At 42.9% G+C, this 22,587-nt stretch overlaps 1 protein-coding gene and 1 long non-coding RNA gene across 8 annotated transcripts in view; one reads left to right on the top strand and one right to left on the bottom strand.

Moving 5' to 3' along the window:
* Window positions 1–22,587, bottom strand: part of TFAP2B (transcription factor AP-2 beta) — a 32,167-nt gene that overhangs the window by 6,148 nt on the left and 3,432 nt on the right. For 3 of the 7 annotated variants that reach the window (XM_054557623.2, XM_054557624.2, XM_054557625.2), the window contains 6 exons: window positions 20,476–20,934; window positions 15,683–15,743; window positions 8,089–8,308; window positions 6,284–6,402; window positions 4,081–4,222; window positions 1,032–1,291 (listed from right to left, as the gene is read on the bottom strand). In XM_054557623.2, coding sequence (XP_054413598.1) covers window positions 1,032–1,291; window positions 4,081–4,222; window positions 6,284–6,402; window positions 8,089–8,308; window positions 15,683–15,743; window positions 20,476–20,934 — 1,261 coding nt within the window. Of the gene's footprint in view, window positions 1–256; window positions 1,292–4,080; window positions 4,223–6,283; window positions 6,403–8,088; window positions 8,309–15,682; window positions 15,744–20,475; window positions 20,935–22,183; window positions 22,347–22,587 lie in introns of those variants that run through there. The other 4 variants (XM_054557627.2, XM_054557626.2, XM_009241950.4 and 1 more) reach the window with 4 other exon arrangements.
* On the top strand, window positions 229–22,356 carry LOC129059954 (uncharacterized). Its single transcript, XR_008526205.2, has 3 exons — window positions 229–358; window positions 9,777–9,825; window positions 21,969–22,356. It is a non-coding gene; the product is annotated as an uncharacterized LOC129059954 (long non-coding RNA).

Raw genomic sequence — 22,587 nt, 5'->3', positions numbered from 1 at the left:
GAGAATGAAATGGTACATACCCCTCCGAAGGAATTACATACTAATCAACGTATTCATATTGTGTGTGTGTGTGTGTGTGTGTGTGTGTTTACTATAGTTCATAAAATTAGTAGATGACACAAATATAATAAATGTGAGATTCTCTCTATGCAGATGCTGGCAAGGCTGGGAGCTAGTAACATTTCTGAAAGGAACTGATGATGAGTCTGAATCAACTTATTGGTCCGGATTTTCCTCAGCCGCCAGAACCTGCTCTGCCGGCCGGCACCAAAAACTGCAGCCTCCGCCTGGTCTCCGCAGGCCTCCCGCCCCGCCCTCGCCCTCCCTAATTATGCAAGCGGCCGGGGAGCCGGGCCCGGTGAGTTAAGATCGCAGGGCTGGGCGGGGGGGTACCCAGAGGACTGAAACAACGCAAAAGGGCCAACCACACTCATTTTCATCCCAGAAGATTTCCGTAACAATGTGAGGAAGGGAGGGTAACATGGAAAAGGGTGGTTGGGAGACGGGTGAGGTGAGATGGAGGGCGGGGACTGCGAGAGAGTTTCCTAAAAATATATTTAAAATTAAAAAGTTCGTGCGTCTCAGTCAACCAGCTCTCAAAGCATTGACACCAACGTTTCTCCGATTTTCTTCCAATAAGTTAGCGTTTTTCTCATGTTTAGTCTTATGTTTATTTTCCAAAGGGAAGGGGAAATCATGGTTTTCTTTTATTATCAGTATTACTAAACTCGAAAGAACCGAAGTGGAAAATCCGGACGGTTGTCTCCAAGTGTATCTTGAAATAGACACTGAGAACCGATATTGTTGCTCCGTTGTACGCCTCAGTTTTTTTTAAAGTTATTTAGCTCTTTTTTAAAATTTTGATTGTATGTGTATTCTACCTAATATAATTCTTCCAAAGCCAATCCAATATTTTAAAGCTAAAATTAAATTTTTGTCTGTTTTTCCTTTTGTATTTAAAACATTTTTCCTTCTTTTTTTAAAAATTTTTCATTTCCTGTGTTTCTCCTCCTTGTCGCCAGTTTTACTACCTGGGCCTTCCCCAGACGTGTGCCTGTTAGTGGTGGTGTTGTTCAAGAACATCTTGTCCATGCCTTTGAGCGCCTCGGTGAGATAGTTCTGCAGGGCCGTGAGCGCGGCGCAAATGGCCGGGGCGCCGAAGCCGTGCGTGATGAGGCTGAAGTGCGTGAGGCAGCTCTGGATCCCCGGCTCCAGGATGGGGCTGGGTCGGCTGTTCCCTATCGGTGTCCGGTCCTGCGCCAGTAGATCCGTGAATTCTTTACAAAGTTGCCTGCAAAGGGGTGGGCGAGGCACAGAAAATCACCCTCAGTGTCGTTGTCATTGGCATTAGAAAGGAGACGCTCACACAAGCCCAGAGGCGCCGGGTCACCGAAGAGCGAGGCTAATGTGGGCGATTCCGCTCTGTTTCCTTTCCCAGCGCTCTCCCTTCTCGAGCAGCTGGGACTGAAAGGAAAGCGGGAGTAGGGAGGTAATGCACCCCTTCCACCCCAAAGCCTTGCCTTCCCCCGACTTCAGCCTTCTTCCCCTCCATTCCAGGACCCCGTGGACTCTGCTTTGGGACATTCGCTAGGCTTTAGCGGTTGATTTTGAATGCTTCATAATGTTGAGCTCTTACCTGGCATTTCTTTTGAGCTATTTCCCCCGCGCCCCTCCCACCTCTCCAACCTCTTGGTGATCAGGCGCAAAAAGCCCTGAAAGATTTAGGCCCCTCGGCCACAAGCCTGTCCCTGGCACTGAAGCAGATTGCTGGAGCCTTCCATGGCCCAGGGCAAGAAACTGTTTATTCTAGAGAATGCTGATTCCATTCAAAGCAAAAACCTGTTTACCTGCAGTATTGGGGGAGGGAGATAGTTTCTGCCTTTCCCCGCTTTCTTTCTTCTAAGTGTAGGGCACTGAAAATCTTTGTATAACCAGACTGTTGTCAATAAAAAAGGATTCCCATATAGTTTAAATAAAACCTAAAGGTAGGCCGTTAAGACACTAGGGAGGATAGATTTTTATTTGTTGAAGGTTTTTATTTCCTCAAGCCACCTACAATTTAGAGGAATCTCCCAGCCTTAGAAATCCTGCGTGCCTACCTATGGATTGAGCTTATTTGAGAAATTTTAATATAGGAGCTGGATGGGATGGTTCTAGCCCTGAAGGTCAAATGGCTGGCAGGCAGACACACAGCATCCCAAAGGCCACAGCTTTTCACAGATGGGCAGATTTCTCATGTCCACCTGCCTGTACCCAGCCTATGGGTCTGTGGGGTTTAGAAAAAAAACAAACCTACAGCACTCCAGTCCTAGACACACAATGGGTTGGTCCGACTGACAGATACCTGGCCACACCTGGCCTAGCCAACAGGTAAACAGGGCAGGTGATTGGACTCAAAGAATCCTGGGGCATCCTTTCCTAGGGTGCTGCCACTTTGGGATAGTGGCTAAATCTGATGAGGAATACCACCCAGTCACAGAAGCTAAACAGTTGCTGGTTTTAAGGTGGGTGGATAGAGAACACTAACAGACACCCTTGATTCTCCCTTTGAAATACACACATACATCCTCACAACCAGGAAGAAATAGATAAGGGTTCTGACCAAAGTGGGGCAGTTTTTAATCTCTTAAGTGTTACACCTTAGAAACACCTGTGGGGTTTAAACACACACTCCCAGGCCCCCACCGCCAGTAATTCCAATTTAGAAGATTTGAGGATAGCCCCATACAGAAATATCTTGAAAAAGCTCACCAGCTGATTCTGATACCCTAGGTTCAGAAGTGCTGGCCTAAGAGAAGCCACAGTGCTTGGACAGGGGGTAGTTAGATGCATACCTTAGAAAAATGAGAGTCATTTGTGGGTCCTATCTGATTTATACAGTTTGGTTTTATTCTTTTCCCTAAAGTACCCTTCCTCTTTTATAAAGCACAACTGATCCCCCCCAACACCCCACGCTTCACCAGACACCAGCGCAAGTGGTAGGAGGGCAATCTACTGACAAATATCTATTATACTGCTGGTTGATACAGCAGATGAAAACCTTCAAAAAAGAGGGTGGATGCCAGGTTTTGATCATTGGGAGAGATGGGTAAAGTCTTTCCTTAAGTTTGTACTCATTACCAAAGTGCCAAAAAAGATATTCTGAACTGGGGAGAACAAATGCTTAGAGTCAAACATTTTAAATCTTCAAAGCCCAAACTAGGGTCTGTAAGCAATTAAAGTTCTGGGACATTAATATTTTTTGACCCTGCGGAAAGGGGCAATCAAATTCCAATCACGTCTCAAAAACATCTGGACAAATTTGAGCAAATGATTTTTCAGCCTTCCATATATTTCTTTAAATTACGCTGTCAACGGGACAAACCGCGTCCTCCAGCACTAAATAAATGAGCGCCGCTGTTTGGGCCGCGCCTGCAAGAGAAACGTGCGGGCGCACGCAGCGCCGCCCACTGCAGGCCTAAGCCGACCATAAAACACCAACAATATAACACCGAAGCCAAAGACAGGAGTAAATCAAATAAATAGAAAACCCACTGTAAAAGTTCAAATGAGCTCTAGACCTAAATTTAGACAGAGATTTACTATTTTCCCCTCTGGAGTTGTAGTAAATTTTACAAGTCTGTGGAAGATGACAAACAGCAACGTTGGAAACGGAGTAATTAGAGCTGTGGGTAGAGATGGGTACACTTGGGTTTTATAGACACCCTGAGCGAGCACACATGGCTATGTGGCTACGACAGAGAGATAGATGTGAAACTCAGGCAGAAATATGCACCTTCGGATCCAGGGAAGAGCTGGAACAAGAACTCACTCAGAAAAGATCTGCCTGACATCCCCAGAGTGATAGAAGAGAATTGTAAGAAGCCTGGATTCGGATTAACAAAGCCATTTTCCCCAGAGAGGACACCTGAGATAAACCTATAGCCCATCAACTCTGCGCACCTTGCTTGCCAGAGGCTGCCAATGCTACTTCTAGACAACCCTCTGGATTCTTTCTTTGCCCTCCCCACCACCTACTCCAAAGTCGGGCGGTCTAGCCAGCTGGGAGTGAGATGAGGGCCCAGAGTCTAATAAACTCACTTGGTGGCCAACAGCATATTCTTTCGGGAGTGCAGGTCACTCGGGTCTGTGTGCTGCCGGTTCAAATACTCAGAGACGGCTTTGGCGGGAAACTCCGTTTCGCAAATGTACCCAAAATCCCGAGCTAAGTGAACAGCTTCTCCTGAAAAAGACAGCAGTAAAGGTAATAATCAGCACCCAGGCCCTAAATATCTCAAGGCGCAGACATTCCCTTGTCAGCTTTGTTAGTATTTCCAGAGAAGGCCAGCTGTTGGAGCCAAAAGCAAAGGTGAGAGATGCCTAAAGGAAAAATGATTCTCAAGCTATAATTAAAATTGGTGGGACCAACTTTGCTGCTGTCTCTTTTTCCTGCCTCTCCCTGAGCCAACTCCTAGCTAGACATCTCCTGAATAGCTACGGGGTCTCCTACACCCTAATCTTTTTGTCAAGAGCCACCTTATAATTGAATTTGGACATTTGGCTGGACATTTAAGCCAGATTCCTCTTTCTTTTTAAAGCATCTGTCACACTTGCTTTAAAAAAAAATTAAAAGTCACCATCATCTTGCTACAATTGTATTCCAACAAATATATAAAAACAAGCCCATTGTATATATGTCCACATATATTAAAGACTACATGTAAAATGTATATGGAAAGGGTATTTCTATCTGCAATGAAATAATAGTTCTCCTTGTCACTTTTCCTGCTGGTCAAGTTTCAGATTTCTCCCCTTCAGAGGTTCCTGTCATCATCCTCCTACTTCAGGACTTTTCACTGTACAAAGATGACACAGCAGCTACAGAAAACTGGGGTATCTAAGGTATTACTCAGCTTATGTGAAAGCCCCTTTCAAGTAAAGCATTATTACCCTTTAAATACAACCTTTTGGGGTTCAAGGAAAGATTCCATACATGAAAAACAGATATGTTGAAATACCCCATAGCTACATTATTTTTAAGGAGGATGACTTACTTTTAATCATTATTATCATAACAACAAAAGACTTCGGGCATGGTGCTTACAAGGAGTCACAAAATCAAAAACTGCCAAACAAATATTGGAATTTTAGTGGGGTTTCCAGTTTCCTCCCTTCTCCACTAAAATCCCTGTCTTGAGCTAAGGTTACCCTGATTGCTTTTCAAAATGAGGACTACGATATTGGCAATTCCCTGAAGGGTAAAATGTGAAACTTCCAGGCTGAGAGTCAACCACTAGTAAGTGTGGTCTGGAAATTTTAGTGATTCCTGCCTCTGGAGGGTGTTCGGGCCAAGCAAGTTTGCCTTAAAAATGGCCAAGTGTAAGGTCTGTAACTGTGATGATTAATGGTTGCTGCTTAAATATTTTAATAGTCCATCTTCTAAAACCAACTCTCTACAGGAGCATCATAATATTACACCCATACAAATGGAATTAAAACACAAGACCTACAAGCTAGATACTAGAGAAAATTCTGCATCTTCCTCCATTAGGACCATCTGACTGTATTTCATATTATTTCCCACAAATTCAACTGCAGGTCCTCTTGTTCTAGACTGTGTAGATGATTTTGTTTATTACATACCGTAAATATCATCCCCAAACCCAAACTGATGAGCAAATTATAAGGTGCTTATTGCAATTATCACCCTTTAATTCACAATTGATGAATCCACATTGAAGATAATACCGGACTCCCCTACGTATTTCTTCACCCCTCCTTCCCAATCTTCCCCTAGCTATCATTGGCCTTACTAAGCTATCAATATTTCAATAAGAACATGTCCCAGGTAATCTGCAGATTTGGCCCTAGGAGTGACAAAAGTTTTAAAATAACCATTAGGGGTCATGAATGCAATGTGTTTTCTACTACTGACAATTCAAATCTGGCAAGGTGAAGGGGTATAGAATGAATTATTGCTTAAAGAATTACTCTTGCAAGAGTTCACATAGAGGATGTCCTGCACGTGACAGCAGAAGTGACCCCTGCTTTGTCTTGGAGGCTGGACCAGAGCACTTTTCAGAGCATAGGAACCCTCGAATACTTCCCTTGCCCTGTCTACAACTGCTGGCTTCCTCTAAGTAAAAGGACCTTTGAACCTCTCTCAAGCAGCCGCTTGACATCCAGCTCATAAGAGCACAACAATCACAATGATTTCCAGTTAATCATGAAATGTGTAAAATGTCAGCCTCCAGCCGACAGTTAAGCTCAGCCACTTCGTGAAATGGCCACACGTCTTGCTTACCTTCCACCAGGGAGGTGAGTAACGTGACATTTGCTGCTTTGCGCCTGCCCGCGGGTAAATTCAAACCGATTTTTTCTAGCCTTTCTCGCAAAGATCTCCCCCCATTTTTCGATTTGGCTCTGAAATTGCAAGAATTAACATTCTGATTAACCTTAGAGTGTTCCTGAAACAAAGTTTAGACTTAGCAATCTAAAGCCCAGTGGAGCTTGAAGAGGTTTTAATTTGAGGTTAGCACATTTTTCCCCCTTCCTTTTGGTTATTTGCTGATAGTTTGCTGAGGTTTGCTTAATTTCTGCAATACAGAGAATTTTTTTAACTGAGTTTTCTTTTTTTATCTTGTGAGAAAAGAAAAAAAAAGGATACCAGATGGGAACAATTAGGTGTAGGTTATGGGTCTAGAGAAGGTAGTAGCTGCACACACACGTGCATGTTCCTTCTTTGTCATGGAGTCAGTGAGGTGAGCAGAAACTGAGCAAGCACAACCTTGCTGGAAAGAGGGAAAGAGCCAGGTGGCTTAGAGAGGAGAGCGCACTTGCTGCAACAGGTGGGCTTTGTGAGGAAGGGGTCAAGAGTTGCTGTATATGGTGTTATGTTAAAAGGAGAGGGCAGACTGAAATAGAAATGGTGATGATCATAATAACAGTAAAACTAACACTTTTGGAAGTGTAGTTATGTGATAAGCACTTTATATTGATTATTTTACTTCATCTCAGCAAATTTATATATACAGGCTTAATGTTCAGGGGGTGATTGAATACTTCCACACGCTAAGGCTCAAAGCACTCACTTGAAAACTGAATCAAAGGAGGGCAGAGCAAGAGGATTCAAAATGAGAAAGTTCCTGGGTCACACCCTTAATTTCTCCCAAGATTCTCCTTGTATGTGCTAAAGTATGGACAAAAGTACAAGTAAAAATCCTCAGTTACTGTAATCTCTTTTGCTGTACAATTCATACAGTCACTTTTAGGAAAGAAAAGGACTGTCAACCCCCAAAACCGGTTATCTTGGAAAGTTTTGTCTCATACAAAGTCACTTTCATATCAGGGACACTGCCAAAGTGTTCAGGCATTGGCAGGGACTTCAAGGGAGGCATTGCATCTTAAGATAAAGGCCACATTCTCTCCCATTTCCACGAGGAGAAGTCAGTCTCTGGGCTGTGGAATACTGTGAAGCACCTGAATGGCTCCCAGGAATACCTATAAATACTTCTAAAGTGGTATTATTGCTATTATTGGTGGTGGTGTTATTGAAGGAGGGATGTCACAAATTTAGAAAAAGACTTTATCAAACTGGGTTACAGTGCATCAGCAGGTTGAAAGACCAATTTCACTGGGTGCCAACTGCATTTAAAACATGCAATAAAAGAGAAAGAGTACACTGAAGGTATGAAGAGAGTTGCTTCATGAAACTTATGGGTTTTTTTTGGGGGGGGGCGGGGGGTATTAGTTCCTCGTTGTACTCAGGCTGGAGAATGCCCCCTGAGATGTTCTAGGGATGAGAGGAAGAGAGGCGCCAGGGGCAGGGCCAGGAAAGTGAAAGATTCCCAGGGCGGCAAAATCTGCGGTAGGACGTGCGCGGTGCGGGCAGGCCTGGGTGCAAGGGCACCAGAGTTTGTGGACGAGCACGTGGCGGACGGGGATCCTGGCAAGAGCTTCGCGAAAGCAATTCTCGGGCCACCCGGTTGCTAGGCAACTGTGTCAGACTGCAGATTGGGTTTTGCTGGAACCTTCTCCTCACTGTCCAATAAATAAAAACTGGTGGGTTTTTGTTTTTTGTTTTGTTTTTGTTTTTCGTGGTGGGGTTACCTTCTGAGGACTCCGCCGAGGAGAGATGCATTGAGGCATTCAGGGGGCGACAGCCGTCTCTGAACTTCTCCCACAGTTACTTTGTACTTCGAAGTTGAACTGAGCAGAGACAAACGGCCTGGGACAGAGCAAAACACCTCGCCGGTGTTGACAGACATGCCTCCCAGGAAGCCGTCTTTATTCATCATTAGAGAAGTCACCGATTTGGGAGGAACTGGAACTAGAAAGAGAGAAAAAATTGCCATAAAGGTGACCAAGTTTCGATCCTAGTGACCGGCTGATAGAATGTGTCTCTGTGTGAGGCCACAGGACAGACACCAAGTGGAAAGCTGAGGGAGGAAGTGTTTGTTCCAGTGGGGCTGCAGTGCGTTCAGAGCGCTGTAAACAAACAGACGGCAAAGCCATACCTCCTCTGGAAACGTACTTCGTCTGTAGACATATAAGTGTCATTTGCTACAGTCCTGCTCACTACCCAAATCAAGAAATCAAACAACCCAGAGTTTGGACTGTGCTGGGAACCAGGCAAATCTTATTCCATCGTGTGCTAACTCTGTGACCTTAGACACCTGATTGACTCTGTCTGAACCTCCTCAGTTTCCTTATCTGTCTCCTGAGGATAATAATGCCTATCTCATTTGGTGCTGAAGCCTGACGGTGATTATCACCATGCAGTGATATAAAATGGTAATTCCAATGGAAACCCCTTCCTCCTTTCCTATTGGACCCAGATCTATGGTCATCACTAGAAAGGATAATGAGGGTGGACCCCATCAGATACTATGCCCAAGAACAGACAAATAATACCATTGAGCTGGGGAGCTGGGCCCAAAAGAGCTGCTCATCTCTTTAAAGTGGGCCCCATTCTTCCCTACATAATAACAACAGATTCATTTAGAAAGGAACCCAAATGCTCATCTTCAGTGAAAGCAATTCTGCAGTGACATGAATTTTGTTTACAAATTAAAGCACCGGCTAGTGATTGTTTGGAACAGTTATGATTTACAACAGGTGCCCTGATCAATCAACCAATCACTCTAATTCATATGAGCGGCAGTCTTGCCTTGCCCCAGTTGTTTCTTTTCGGCAAGTAATTGATAACAAACCGCACTCAAGGTATGTTTTATGCGGAAGTTAATAAGAGTTGACAGCTGGTTGCCATTGCTACCCTGGTGCATTCAGCCTTTCCAGCCTGTGTTTCTGCTTAATTGTGTTTCAGTGTCATCCGCATGTCAGAAAGAGGCTAGGCTCAGTGGAACCAGAAGGCTGGGAATGAGGAACAGTCAATCTCCCAGTTCCCTGGCAGTATTGTCCCTTGGACTTCACTGCTTAAGCCCATTTTCTTTACATAGGTTTTACAGGCCCCTGAACAGGTGACTATACCTCCTGACTTCCCCTATAACTCTGCTTCTTCCACTGGGATATGAGGCCTCCAAATCTTCATGGTATTCGTCGATCACCAGTCCAAAAAATCTATGGAAACATGCATCTGGTGTGAAAAAAGAGGTTTCCAACCCTACCTATTTGATAAAGTCTATCTCACTTTGTAATTGTTTTGGGGGAAAGATATGCTGTTTCTGTCATCTGGAGCCTAGAACCCTATATATCAAACAAGATGCGTAACCTCCCTTCTGTGGAACAGACTAACCAATACTGTGTATTTCTCTAACAGTTTATTCTCTCTACCACAGATTCCAGTATACAAACCTCCATAGTTGTTTAGAGACTCCTAAAAACCAGGTGGGTCCCAAATCTTTTATTTACTATGAATTTCATTAGATCCTTTACAAACACCTTGTGGAAAAGAGCTTTATTACAAGAGTGGATGAGGAGACTAAAGCATTCCCTTCTGCTACTACCTGGTAAGCATTTTAGGATCTATGGATCTGTCCACAGAGCCCAAGACCTTGTCCCAGATGGATGAATGATGTTGGCAACAGAGTAAATATTCTGCACTGTCATGGGGTGGGGACAGGGGATATAGAGAAGTGTTCCTTCTTTTTGATTTCCCTCATTTTCTCATCAGTGAATCTGCTTCCCATTTAAGAATGAATCAATGAAAAATTGAAGTGTGAATGTTAATCAGATTTGAGTAAGATGTGAAGTTAAAGTCACTTAATAGACAGGTGATTGGTGGGGGCATCTATTTCAATCTATCTTATTCTTCACAACAGTGCTGATTTCCATAATTCAGACTCATAGTGAAGGCATTATAAACAAATAATTGACAATCATGGGGGTTGGCATTATGAAAACTTGGAAAAACTTATTTTCCAAAATATAGATGGCCCTTTGTAATTTTAACATGATATGAATTATAGAAATAAATTATATAAAAATCTCACCTCTATACTCAGCAACATATTTATCTCTAAATACTATTTAGAATATTTTTTTAAATAACAACCAACTCCACTAAGCTGAAAGTACTAAATTCAGTTCCTGCTTCCTACCGTGGATAACCAAATACCCACTGAGTATTGGAATCTTACCTGCTTCTCCCTGTCCCAGAAGCTAAACCTCTGGAAAAGCCAGGCCTTTAAAGAAATGTTATAAACCACCCTGTAATTTCACTATTGTTAATTGCCTGATTCACCCGACAGCTATTTCCTTTGAGGAATGTATATTGCTCCCTGCCATGGGTTGAGTACCTTTCTGCATATACATCATCACCTGCGTACCCCCAATCCAATCAGCTTCTGTCAGTATACTGCCCTCTCTGGGAAGGTTTCTGTTTTTGTTTTTGTTTTTACCCCCTCCAGTCAAAGCATGGACAATGTCAGAAGATGTGCTTCGGACTATATTTCCATTTTCTAATTTAAGTATCACAATTGTGTTCCCAGCCTCCTATCCTCATGTTCTAAACCTCTCTCCTTAGTATTGGTCCACTAGACTAGATCTGACACATTTCTTGTCCCAACTTTCCTTTAGGTCCATAACTCCATCATCATCTACTTTCCCTTCCACTTTCACACCTGCTTAGCTCACCTGATTAACCCCATATTTTACTTTCTTTGTCTTTTCCCTTCTGCTTTCTTCCAGTTTATCAGTAAACCCAGAGCTCAACAGGGCCTGGTTGATTTGTTAGTAATTATGAGCACACTGTTCCTGCTCATGGAACCCAGAGATGACTGAGATAGGTTTAAAACGACAGCAGGAAATAGTAAGGAAATGGGGCATGGCAAAACTCAGCATGAAGCTTTCAGTTCTTTACATGTTTACAATTTTCTGTGCATACATTAAAAGTGTTTTTTTCCTCTTCAGTTCCCAGTTGGGTGTCAAGGCCAAGTTCTGGATGTAACACCCACAAAACTCATTCTCCTCTCTTTTTTGCTGCATTATGCTGAGGAGAAGTAAAAAAAAAAGGCTAAAAACAGATCAATATTTCATTAACATGGCTGGAGTTTTATTTAAGAGAGAGGAAAGAAAAATGATTAGAGAAAATATTATTCATTAGTGGACTATAGAAGAGCTAAAGTGTTAATAGGCTAGCTTTTAATCTCTACTCTTTAAACTTAAGTGTGAAATTATAGTTTTGAGAACTTTGTGTTTGATTCAATCTGCTGGTGAGGAGAATGGAAGAAATGAACCTATCTTATAGATTCATGGGGTAAGTCCCTTCGAAAGGCACTCTTGACCTAAAGATGTAAATGATATTGGGAAACAACCAGGAGGCTTAGCATTGACTCAAAGTGGCCCCTAAAAGTTAGCACTCTTTTTCGCACCAGCAAAGCACTCTTTCCTCAGATCTAAACACTTCCTCATGTACCTGAGTGTAAAATTTTATTCCACAACTATAGTGCATGTATAAGTGTGGGGACTGAAATTGTGGGAAAAAAAATTAAATAATTTCCACAAATAAAGCAGGGATATTAAAAAACTCAAACATCCAGTATTGGCATCTTATAGGGACAGAGTCTAAAAGGCTAAAAGGCTGGAAACTGAGTTGGGTCTCATCACTTACATGGTGTATAGGACCTTAAGAAAGTCATTTATTGTCTCTCTCAGTTTCAGCACTTGGAGTGTTGAAGAAGAATGTCTAACCTGCCTGACTTTGAAAGAGTGGCTGCAGTGTTTCTCAGGGTCTCTAGTTGATAAATAGCTATTGGGATCCAAGTCCAACCTGGAAATGGGAACTTCTTCCTTTTGAGAGGAAACTCATACTGTTCAGAGACTCTGACAGACTTTCAGAGCATTTTACCTTCTAGGTCAGAAGAATCCCAACAGAATCAATTGTAATAGAAATTTGGCAATTTCTTTATTTCCCGTGAAAGAAAATCCACACCAATCAAAGTGTTTATGTGGGGAAGGGGCCAGAACTAACGAGAAAGAAAATGGGAGAGAATGGAGATTGAACTGAAACTAACCAAACAGGATATCCCTAAGACCAATGAAAATGCCCCACAGTCACAACATTTGAACCTTGGATTCCAGCCACGCTAGCCTTTCCAAGAAATCCCAGCATATTTTCTGCTGTCTAAGGTGTTAAACAGATTGCATATTGCCCTCTTATTGCACCAAAAACTTTTTCTTAAAGTTTAGGTGAGCCTTTTTTTGAGTTAAGCAACATGATGGTGGCAGTGATCATTTTCATTAGCTGGATACACCCTCTTCCTCCCCCCAGATTTCTAATCTTAGTGGAACTGAGAGTTAAGAATGATTTTTTAATGTCTCGTTGGATTTTTAGACTGTTAATGTACCGAATCCTTCTCATTATTACTTTATTGATTGCTCATTGACCAGCCCCCTTCAAATCGTATTAACCACCCTCTGCCGGTTTAGATTAGGAGAGTTTAAAAAGCACCTTTCATTACTCCCCCCGCCCACCCCCGCCATGGAGTTGAGACTAGGCAGCTTAATGGGAGCTCTAATGGGGCAGCTAAGAGGAGAGGGGCCACGGTCCCTGCCGATTGCATTAATAGCTCAAAGGGGGCCAATACAGAAAATTAGCCGTAAACGAGCTCTGGAGATCTTCAAATGAAAGAGCCATTTATCACGCTGGCTACCTTCACTCCACTCATTTGCTCTCTCTACTGGGAACAACTCATTTCCTCTTAACTAAATTACTTCAGAAATGTCAGCTAAGCCCAGATAGCAAACATAACAAGAGAGGGAGCCCATAATCTATGGGGTGACATAAACACAGGTGAAAAATTAGACTGGTTAAATTTTAGAAGGGGCCTTACCGTAACTGGAGAAAGAGACATAGAGATAGAGACATGTATCATTTATGCCTAAGTCTTCTAGCTTCATAAACACAGAGTCAGAGACCCCCAAACCTAGACCACTTCCCAATCTTTTACTAATGAGGTAGAATTTTTTTTATCTGCCTAAAAGCCCATTAGAAAATATATTAAGAAACTAAGCCTTCTTCCAGGTGTTGAAATTTAGAATATTTAGTTCACAAGACTTTCTCACCTCTTTTACAAAATTAATCTCTTGGAAACATCTCTCATAATTGGGGAGATGGTGACAAAGAGACTAGGGTGCAGGGAAGGGGCTAATGAACCCACCACAACTTTAAGTGGCTTATAGTGAGTTAGAAAAGTAAATCAACCTCGTATTCTTATTTTGCCTATGGCTCTCTAAAGAAAAAAGACATAGGATCTGTTCTTCATGTAATAAAGCAAATATGTCAAACACTAAATAATGCAATTGATCTACCATTTCATCATATTCATACCACACCCCCTGAATCAATTAAAGTAACTGGGATGCTACTTAAATATTTTAAGCAGCACATTTTTAAAAAAGCTGTACATTTGGGGGGACATAAAATGTACTCTTCTGTTTCCAAAAACAGAACCATCAACTTTAGTCATTATTCTCCTTTTCTTATTCCTGGAGACAACCTTGCACATAAATATTCACATTTCGCTGACAAACATATACAAGCTCTGAAACCAAAGCATCCCACATCTAAGAAAATCTTCAGCTCTGTTTTGCTAGGCAAGCTAAGTTACAAATATTTTTATTGGACCGGCTATTAATAACATTTCTGATTGGTCATCTGTTGGGCATGTTCCCCTGCCAGCCCAAATGATGTTGCTAGGATACAGAACCCTGAGCTAAGTGGTTCTAGCTTTCCATGAAAAGGGAGGAGGAACTAAAACAAACCGAAAAAAGCCAATGGAGAAGCTCCTCCCCGACCCCACCCTAATCAACCAGCAATTAACCAAAAGAGGAGACCCAAGAGAAAACGGGAAAAGTGAGCTGTCAGTCAGCGTAGTTGCAAATTTAAGCACCAAGCCTGGGTATCCTAGCAAACCCAAAAGCTGGCATTAAAAGCCAAAACAATATTATTTAAAGACGAGAGAGAGAGAGATGTTTGAAGCAACCACTAAAATAAATAGTTATGCCCCAAACCTTACTATACTTTAGGATATTCATTCCAAGACCAAATGGCATCATTGCAAGTACAGCTTCCCCCACCCACCTTTCAAAGCTACTCTTCCTGCCTTTGTAAAATAAGACAATTTAGAATACCTCACCCTGTTTGGAATCCTTATTCCACAACCCTCCTACTATCCCATTTGAGTCTGGATGAATTACTTCCCAAAGCATTTTTTCTTTTAATTGTTTGTGTTGAATGTCAAGTGGCTCAAGTGAATCATAAATGATTGAAAGCTGGGGATTGTTGACACTAAATATAGGGACAGAATTTCTTCAACATCCATAAGAAAGGGTTACAGTATTAAAATTGTATCTTCAAATGCCAGTTCCTGTGATAATTAAAGATTGCACTGTTTACACATTTAAGCTCCTAAATTTGTGGCATGTGAGTGACATTCAGGCCTTTCAGCAGCTACACTAATCGCCAGGCATTCTCTTAGTGACTGTCAGAGAAAAGGAGAAAAAATTAAGCAGCTGCAATACGCCCAAAATGAGTTATTGTAATTACATTTAATTAGTTTAATTAGTTAATTATTTTGCTTACAGCTGTACAAGAGACTGCAAACATTTGTTAATATCACATGCCCTTTAACAGTATGGGGTGATTCCACAGTCACACTAAATCATGAATGCATATGTAGGAAGATTTAGAAATGTGCATAGGCTGTCTCAGCTTCTCAGGATGCGCATATTTAGCAACACATTTGGCACAATGAAAAAATAAATAAAGACAGTAAAAACAACTCATAAAACATAGAGAACTGGGAACAAAATTATCACCAAAAAAATCAAATACAAAACGAAGAAAGAGCTATCTCAACAACATAGGATTTAACTCAGCAAACTCCAGTTATCATTGAAATAATTGTAGCACCTTCTTGAAATCAGTGTTTACCAGCCAATTCCACACATGATGATAGCTCAATTATTTAAGATGTATCGAGAATGGCTACCAAATATGCCATGAGAAAAATTGCAACAGTCTGTCTCACTCGTCTGAATTTGTGTCTGAGGTTTTCATTCTCCCTTGCTCAACTTCCGTCTTCCCAACATGCCCTTCCCCTAATCTGACAGCCATTGTCCTATGATTGTGAACAAACATTTATGTCTTGTCAAATAATGAATTCCCCCAAAGTGAAAACTCATCATAAAGACGTTAATGCATGAGAAAACTTTGCTTACTTTTTGGGGGAATTATCCATACCTTTTTTAATGACAGACTGGTCCAATAGATTCATGCCGCTGTTATTGGCATCTTCAACTGACTGTGAATATAAAAACATCACTATTCAAATTGACAGGACATTAAAGAATTGCACACATAAATCATGTTATTCCAAACTGGAGTTTGTTATTTCCATTTATATTAATTCACAAAGGGCTGTTTTATTATTATTACTACCTCCAAATCGACATAGAAATGAAATTTACTCAAATTATAAATTTTTCCAATGGAAGAAGTGGAGAAAGAAAACTTTGAGAGACATCTGGGATGCAACATTGGTTTAGTTATTATATAAAACATAGATATTAGACAGATAAACCTTTATATTATTTGCTCTTATGAATTGTAAAAATTTGGCAACAGCTGACAGATTTTCACCAATATTAGTAAGAGCAATTTGTGTTTTCCATTCTATCCCAGTGCATCTTAACCCCAGAGCCATTTTACAAATACATAATAGTTTACATTGTGGGATTTTAATTAAAGTCTGAGCAATTTGGAATGGAATGCGAACAGCAACACATAGGAACATGTTTGCAAGCCTCTAGGACTGCACACCCATTACAGCCCATACACGTTCCTGTAAACTATGAGCTTCTTGCTGCACAATGACAGTATCTTGGAGGAACCTTCACAATTTACCCTTCCTCCCAGTCCTGCTGATGCTGCTTCCCAGCAAGGAGCACACCTGTTAGGAAGGCAGTAACTACAGACAAGCAGACACACACAAAGGTCTAGATCCTCCCAGTCAGCACTTAGGTAATCGCAAGGAATGTTCATCTTCTGTGCCACAGTTTCATTCCAGAGAAGGAAAGTTTCAACTCTGAGCACTGGTAGCACTTCTGAGAGGAAATAGCTGTTGAAGCAAGTTTCTTACTGTCAGAATACACATGAACAGTTCTGGCTGTGCATCCCAGGGCGTCCAAAAGCAGTAGATTCCCTTTCTCTCCCCACCAAGAAAATAAATGCTCGGTCTTTCTAAAATCTACAACTGCTTTCTTAACCCTTCAAAACCTAAGTTGAGACCAAATTGTTACCCACTTTACCGAGAAGTAAAAAGCAAAGGGCTTGAGAGTGAGGAGCTGTTTTCACAGCATTCACACCGACTCATGCTGCATCCTCACAGTGTGAGTTCATCACAAGAGAAAGACTGTCTACCCCAAACAAGCAAAACTTTAGAAATGAGATGATCTAATCATACAGGGGGGCACGTTAATTTGTTTCTTTTCATTTTTAATAGTCACTCTTTTGTTCTCAGAAAGGTGAGCAAAATTGTTATTCTCCATAGGAATTGTTATCCTTGCTGCAACATGCCATGCACATCTTAAGAAACAGTAAAAAGGTGTTTTAAAAATATTTCATGTAACTTTTTCATAACTCCTCAGGGGACCCTGCCACACACAAACACACACGATTCACACCTTTCTGTGGTCATGTGTATACAGTGACAATGTGTCCAGGCAGGACAGAAATATTCTCCTGTGCCTTGGGCAGCCAGACCCTGACTTACACTGGCCTGGACCCGGGAGCCCTCACACCTTACCCTCACTGTTGTACGTAAATGTGTATAAACGCCTCATCAGCTACATGGGGTAGTTGTGGTAGTTAATGAGAAGGCTCTTGTCTGATTTTCTATCTAATTACGGCTGCCTGCTGGGTTTTTGTACAGGATATTCACGCAGCATGCTGGCGCTTAATCGTCACAGGGAGGATCGTAAAGATTTAATTAGGACTGCATGCGGAAGCGCAGAAAAACAACTCAGACTCGTAATTACTAGACTTCTTTAGTTAAAAGTGATACCAGGGGTTGCTTTAAGACACTCGGGTGTGTTTGAGTGTGTGTATGTGTTTGGGGGGCATTGACTTAACATCCTTATATGTTTATATTCATGGGTGGTAGAGGTGATGGGAGGTAAAAGAGCAAAGGTGGGAAGAAGAAAAGAGGTGTACATGGCAACTAAACAAATCCCAAACTAGGTGTCATTTCACTCCCTCTGTCTCTCTCTCTGTAGGTGTTTTCCTGAGTTTTTAACACTTGTAGCCCCCTCCCCAACCAGACACACAGACACAGACACACACACACACACACACACACACGCGCGCGCATGCACAATGGGTGAAATGTAGCATACCCAGAACCCAAACAGCGATTTGCTAGTTTAATAGCCCCTGTGAGTAAATTGAAATAGAAATTGACAGGGTTTTATAGTTTCATTTAAAAAAAATATTAGAAGCATTTGGTTAATTAGCTCTCCTCTTTCTCTTCTTTCATGGTGGGGGCTGTGGCCCTGAGTGTGGTGCATCTGGGTCACACAACAAAACCCTCGACCCATAGGCAGGGCAGCACCCTCAGGGTCTGCCAGCTCCCTGGCTCAGGGGGATCTGGAACACATACGAGGTCCTTGAGATCGGAACAAGTGACTTTAAGGTCCAGGCCTAGATACTCTCTGGTCCTTTTAAAGACTGGACCAGTGCAGGCCACCCATTCGATAGCTGCAGGGAGAGCGTTGAAATCCCAACCTGCTTGTGTAACTTTAGCCCGTGCACCCCAGATCCCTAACTCGGAAGTGGATCCTTCTGTGTTGAGCAGATGATTGGAAGCCTTTGGATTCGAGGCTGTGGTCCTGGAAACATAACCCCTGGTCTTTGTCACCTGCCCTGCATCAGTCAACTTCACCCTGGCCTCAGGAGGTCTGTCATCACCGCGGAGGCAGAGACCATCCCTGTCTTTGCTGTTTCCCTCTAGGGACAGGAGCAGGGTGTGTCCCTTGCACTATAGGGGTCGTCCCAAGAAGGTCCCGTGGGCCTCCCGGCAGGTGATGAAATGAGATAAAGCAGGGGAGGAACAGGGTGGGGGTCAGGTGAGTGGAAAGCCTGCAAGTGGCTCCACTGTGCTGCCTGCTGCTTTTCTCCTTTCAGCTCTCCACCTCTGTGGTCTGTATTCCCGACAGCAACAACTTGGCCCCGAGGTGCTCTGTTCACACAAACACTAAATCCTTTCCGACGCTTTGACAAGACTATTCTCCCAAATGTGCACTGATCTGGCCCTGTTTTTCTCTCAGACTGCATTTCACCAAACCCAAAAAGACTCTCTCAATTATTTCTTTAAAAACATTTAACTAAAGAAATCTGCTCCTTCTTTCGGGGTAAACATTTCTGAGTTCCTTCGCTAGAGTCACTTGGCCTGTAGGGTGGTGGTGACAGGGCCGGCATTAGCATCACCAACAGTAACGGTGATGAGTTGATCCACTTTCATTATCCAGCACTTTTAACCATACTCAGAAAGGTTAATTTAAAAACTTTTCCCCCCGAGACACATATTACCCCAATGCATTAAAAAAAAAACTATTAAATACTTCCTTTCTCATATGATATTCAGAAATGAGCAATATCTCTATACAGGAACAGTCAAGCTCAGTTAAATCAACAAAACCATCATCACTCTTATTACTATCAGTAAATCCAGGCACAAATCAGGTAATTCCGTCTTTTTTAAAAAAATAAATAACTGAATTTCTTTTAAAACAATAAACAATCATAGACCACACACAGACAGCATTTGATGCTGTCACCACATTTTAACTGTTTAAAACTATTTTTTTTTTCAGCAAGGTACAGAAGAATGACTCCTGCACCATCTTCTCTTTCCCATTTTATTTTCTTTTGCTTCAGAGGTATGTCAAATGATGCATAATAAATACAACTATGCCAATGAAACTGAAGTGTCAATTACATACCTGTAAACTATATTTATCTTTTCTGCCGACTATTTAACTTAGGGTGAAAAAGCAGACCTGCTCAGAATCACCCAAACAGTTTTTAGGAATCATTTCTTTGATGTTTCTTTGTTTAGTTTAACCAAGTATTCTCAACCAAACCAGGCTCCATTGTGTAGACTGCAGATGGGATAGTGGGTGGGTAGGGGGAGTGTTTTGAGCCTTTTGTTTTAAGAAATAAACACGTGATGCCTCTCAACTGGGATGATGGCAGTGGGGAGAGAAGAGTGTTAATATAGGCGGAGGCCAGGAGAGGGAGGTGGAGAATATTACACTACAGTCACTTAATGAACCAAAAAGTGAAAAGAATTTCCAAAATGGTATCTACCATCATGGACTCCCGAATTATGGCGTTCTGAGTTTCTCCTTCACATATATTCTATTTCTCAGATGAGGACTGCAACTCTATCTTGGAAAAAACTCTGTGGCTTATGAGACATTCAAAGCAAGACGTGGCTTAGATGATCATAGCTCATTGTCATGCTTAGCAAAATCTTTGCAAATCCAGCAGCAACCTCTGGAGCATACAGAGGCCTCTGGACCTTCATGCTGAAGCTCTGGCCTCTAGGCAGCCAGTTCTTCACCTGCCAAGTCAGCAGGATAGCCCCACTATGGGGCGTGTGTGTTGGTAAAGAAGGGGTACCAAGCTTGCTTCCACAAAGCATTAGAGAATATGCAGGAGATGGTAGCTGAGGCAGGACAAAAGCATTCACCTTTATTCTAATAATCTTAAGGTATCAAAGCAAATACCTATTTTTCTTCTTCAAGATTTAATTTCTCGTGGTTTGGATTATCATAATTAGTCCTCTGGAAATCGCCACTATAGAGCCATACGTACAGACACACATAAACAGTTCTATATGACTGTCTAGTCCTGTTCTAAACATGGGAACAAACTCCCCAAAAAGAGACAGAGCTGCCCTCTCCTGCCCTCCCCCCCTCCAGAAGCATTCCTTATTCGTGGTCTTTTTTGTTTGTTTGTTTGTTTGTGGTTACCTGGACGTCTTCCATTCCGGGATGGCCGAGGCCGTGCAGTGAGAGGCTGTCACCCATGCCCGCGTCCAGGCCGTGGTGCGCCGAATGCAGCAGCACGTCCGGCCGGCGGACCGAGTGGTAGTCCCTCCGGGGGTCAAGGCCCGAGAGCTGGGGCAAGGCGGCCCGAGGCTGGGGCAGGAGAGAGCCGGCTTCCGAACCCACTTCTTGCCGCTGCCGTTGCCCCCAGGGATGTTGCTGGGGCTGGTGCAGTGGGTTCAGGGAGTAGGGGTCGTTGACGTGGGAGTAGGGGTCCTGGCTCTGGTGGTAGGGGAGCGGCTGGTAGGGGGGTGGGAAGTAGGGCGGCTGGAAGTCCGACGACGGGGTGTGGGACAGCGGCGGGGCGCTCGAGTAGGGTCCTTGGGAGACCGAGCCCAGCTGGGAGAGCCGCGAGCTGTGGCTCGGGACACCATCGTGCCGGTCCTGGGAGCGGAGAGAGGAAGGGACAGAGAGCCAGAGAAGGAGACAGAGAAAGAGAGACAGAGGCAGAGAGAGACAGAGAGTACAGAGAGGAAGAAAAAAAAAATACAAGTGACAAATGGAGAAGCCCTGCTTTTGTACGCTCTTCCCGAGACAAGGGAAGCAAGGATCTGAAACTTAGACCTCCAAGTTGACTCAGAGGGCCACATGATTTCAGCAATTTCAAACCCCAGGCTTGGGGAGAAAATGGGAAAGGAATCACCCACTTAACTATAACATTTTAGCCACCTTTTGGGGAGTGCAAAGCAGGCAAAAGGCAGGGGTACAGGAACAGTGTGTATGGAGGGAGATTCTAAATGCCTTAATTAAAATTGTAGGAGTCTTACATATGGTGTTTGCTCCTCTGGGTGTTTTTAACTACTTTTTTCTAACTCTTCCAGAGGTACAAATCACAACAAATAAAACTTCACAGTATTTGCTGTGCTGCTCCCCCTGATTAAAAACCAAGTTCTGCCTTTGCTGGAAATGCAGCTGGCTGATTAGGAGGCGCTTTCCACACAACCTGATCATTCCAAGAGCTCCAAGGAATCCGCCTGGTCTGAGTTCCCAGTCACTTCTCCCTCTCCAGGAGAAATTAAATAACTTAAATAGTGTTTCATTGAAATGGATCTCATTCGAAATCATATCCTAAGCCAGTGTTGAATTAAGTTGAGTTGTGGTTCACAGGAGTTATTTCTAAGACTGTTTTTCTATATCTAATGCTGTTATACTCAGGGTGTGAAAATGAAGGAACTAAAGTTGGGGTGGGGGGAAATAAAAGCCCAGACAACTTATTCCTGGTCCTATCTGGAGTGTGAACTAAGTGAAAGAAGAAGGGGAAGGTGTGTATACGAGGGAGGTGGACTTTGTTTCTCCCTCTCTTCTCTGGAAACACCATGGGTAAACTCCCCATGGTTCTTTTTGCAGAAATAGTCACCTAAATTTCCAAACAGCAATGGCAAATAAAAAGTTTTTCTTTTCCGCCTCTCCCCTCCCAGCTGACTCATGGAGCTCAGACGGAGAACACACAATGCAGAGAGAAGCAGCTGCAGCCTCGTCCAATTATGGTGCTAAATTACCAAGCCAAAGGCGCTCAAAGGAAGACAGAGAGAGACAGACAGTGTGAGACACACACACACACAGAGACGCAGAGACAGAGAGACAGTGAGAGGAGGGAGCATGCAATTCTGGTAACACGTGAATCCAAACTCACCATGGATGAATAGGTGTGGACTAACATCTGGAAAAAAAAGCCTGGTTACTGCTCAAAATCAAACAATGATTAAAAAAAAATCAAGGAGTCCAGCAGAGAAGCGAGCTGGACACAGGAGTTGAGCTTGATGTGTTTCCAGGACAAGCCATCAAAAAAAAAAAAAAAATTACACCCGCCCCCCCCACCCCAACAAGATTGGCGATGCCTGTCACACACAGACAGAACTATTCATCTGTCTCTTTGCTGTCTTTTTGGCCTCTTTTCTTCTGCCGTTCTTCGGGGCTCCAGATGCAGTCCTCTTCCACCCGAAGCTGGGCTCAGACTGCTCCGGCGCCCCTTCCTCCCTCCGCTTGCCTACACCGCCTCATAATAATTGATATTCATGACTATTAATATTACACGAG

This window comes from Pongo abelii, chromosome 5 (assembly GCF_028885655.2).
Source record: "Pongo abelii isolate AG06213 chromosome 5, NHGRI_mPonAbe1-v2.0_pri, whole genome shotgun sequence".
In the NCBI taxonomy this organism is placed as follows: Eukaryota; Metazoa; Chordata; class Mammalia; order Primates; family Hominidae; genus Pongo; species Pongo abelii.
This window is presented reverse-complemented; position numbering and strand designations above follow the sequence as displayed.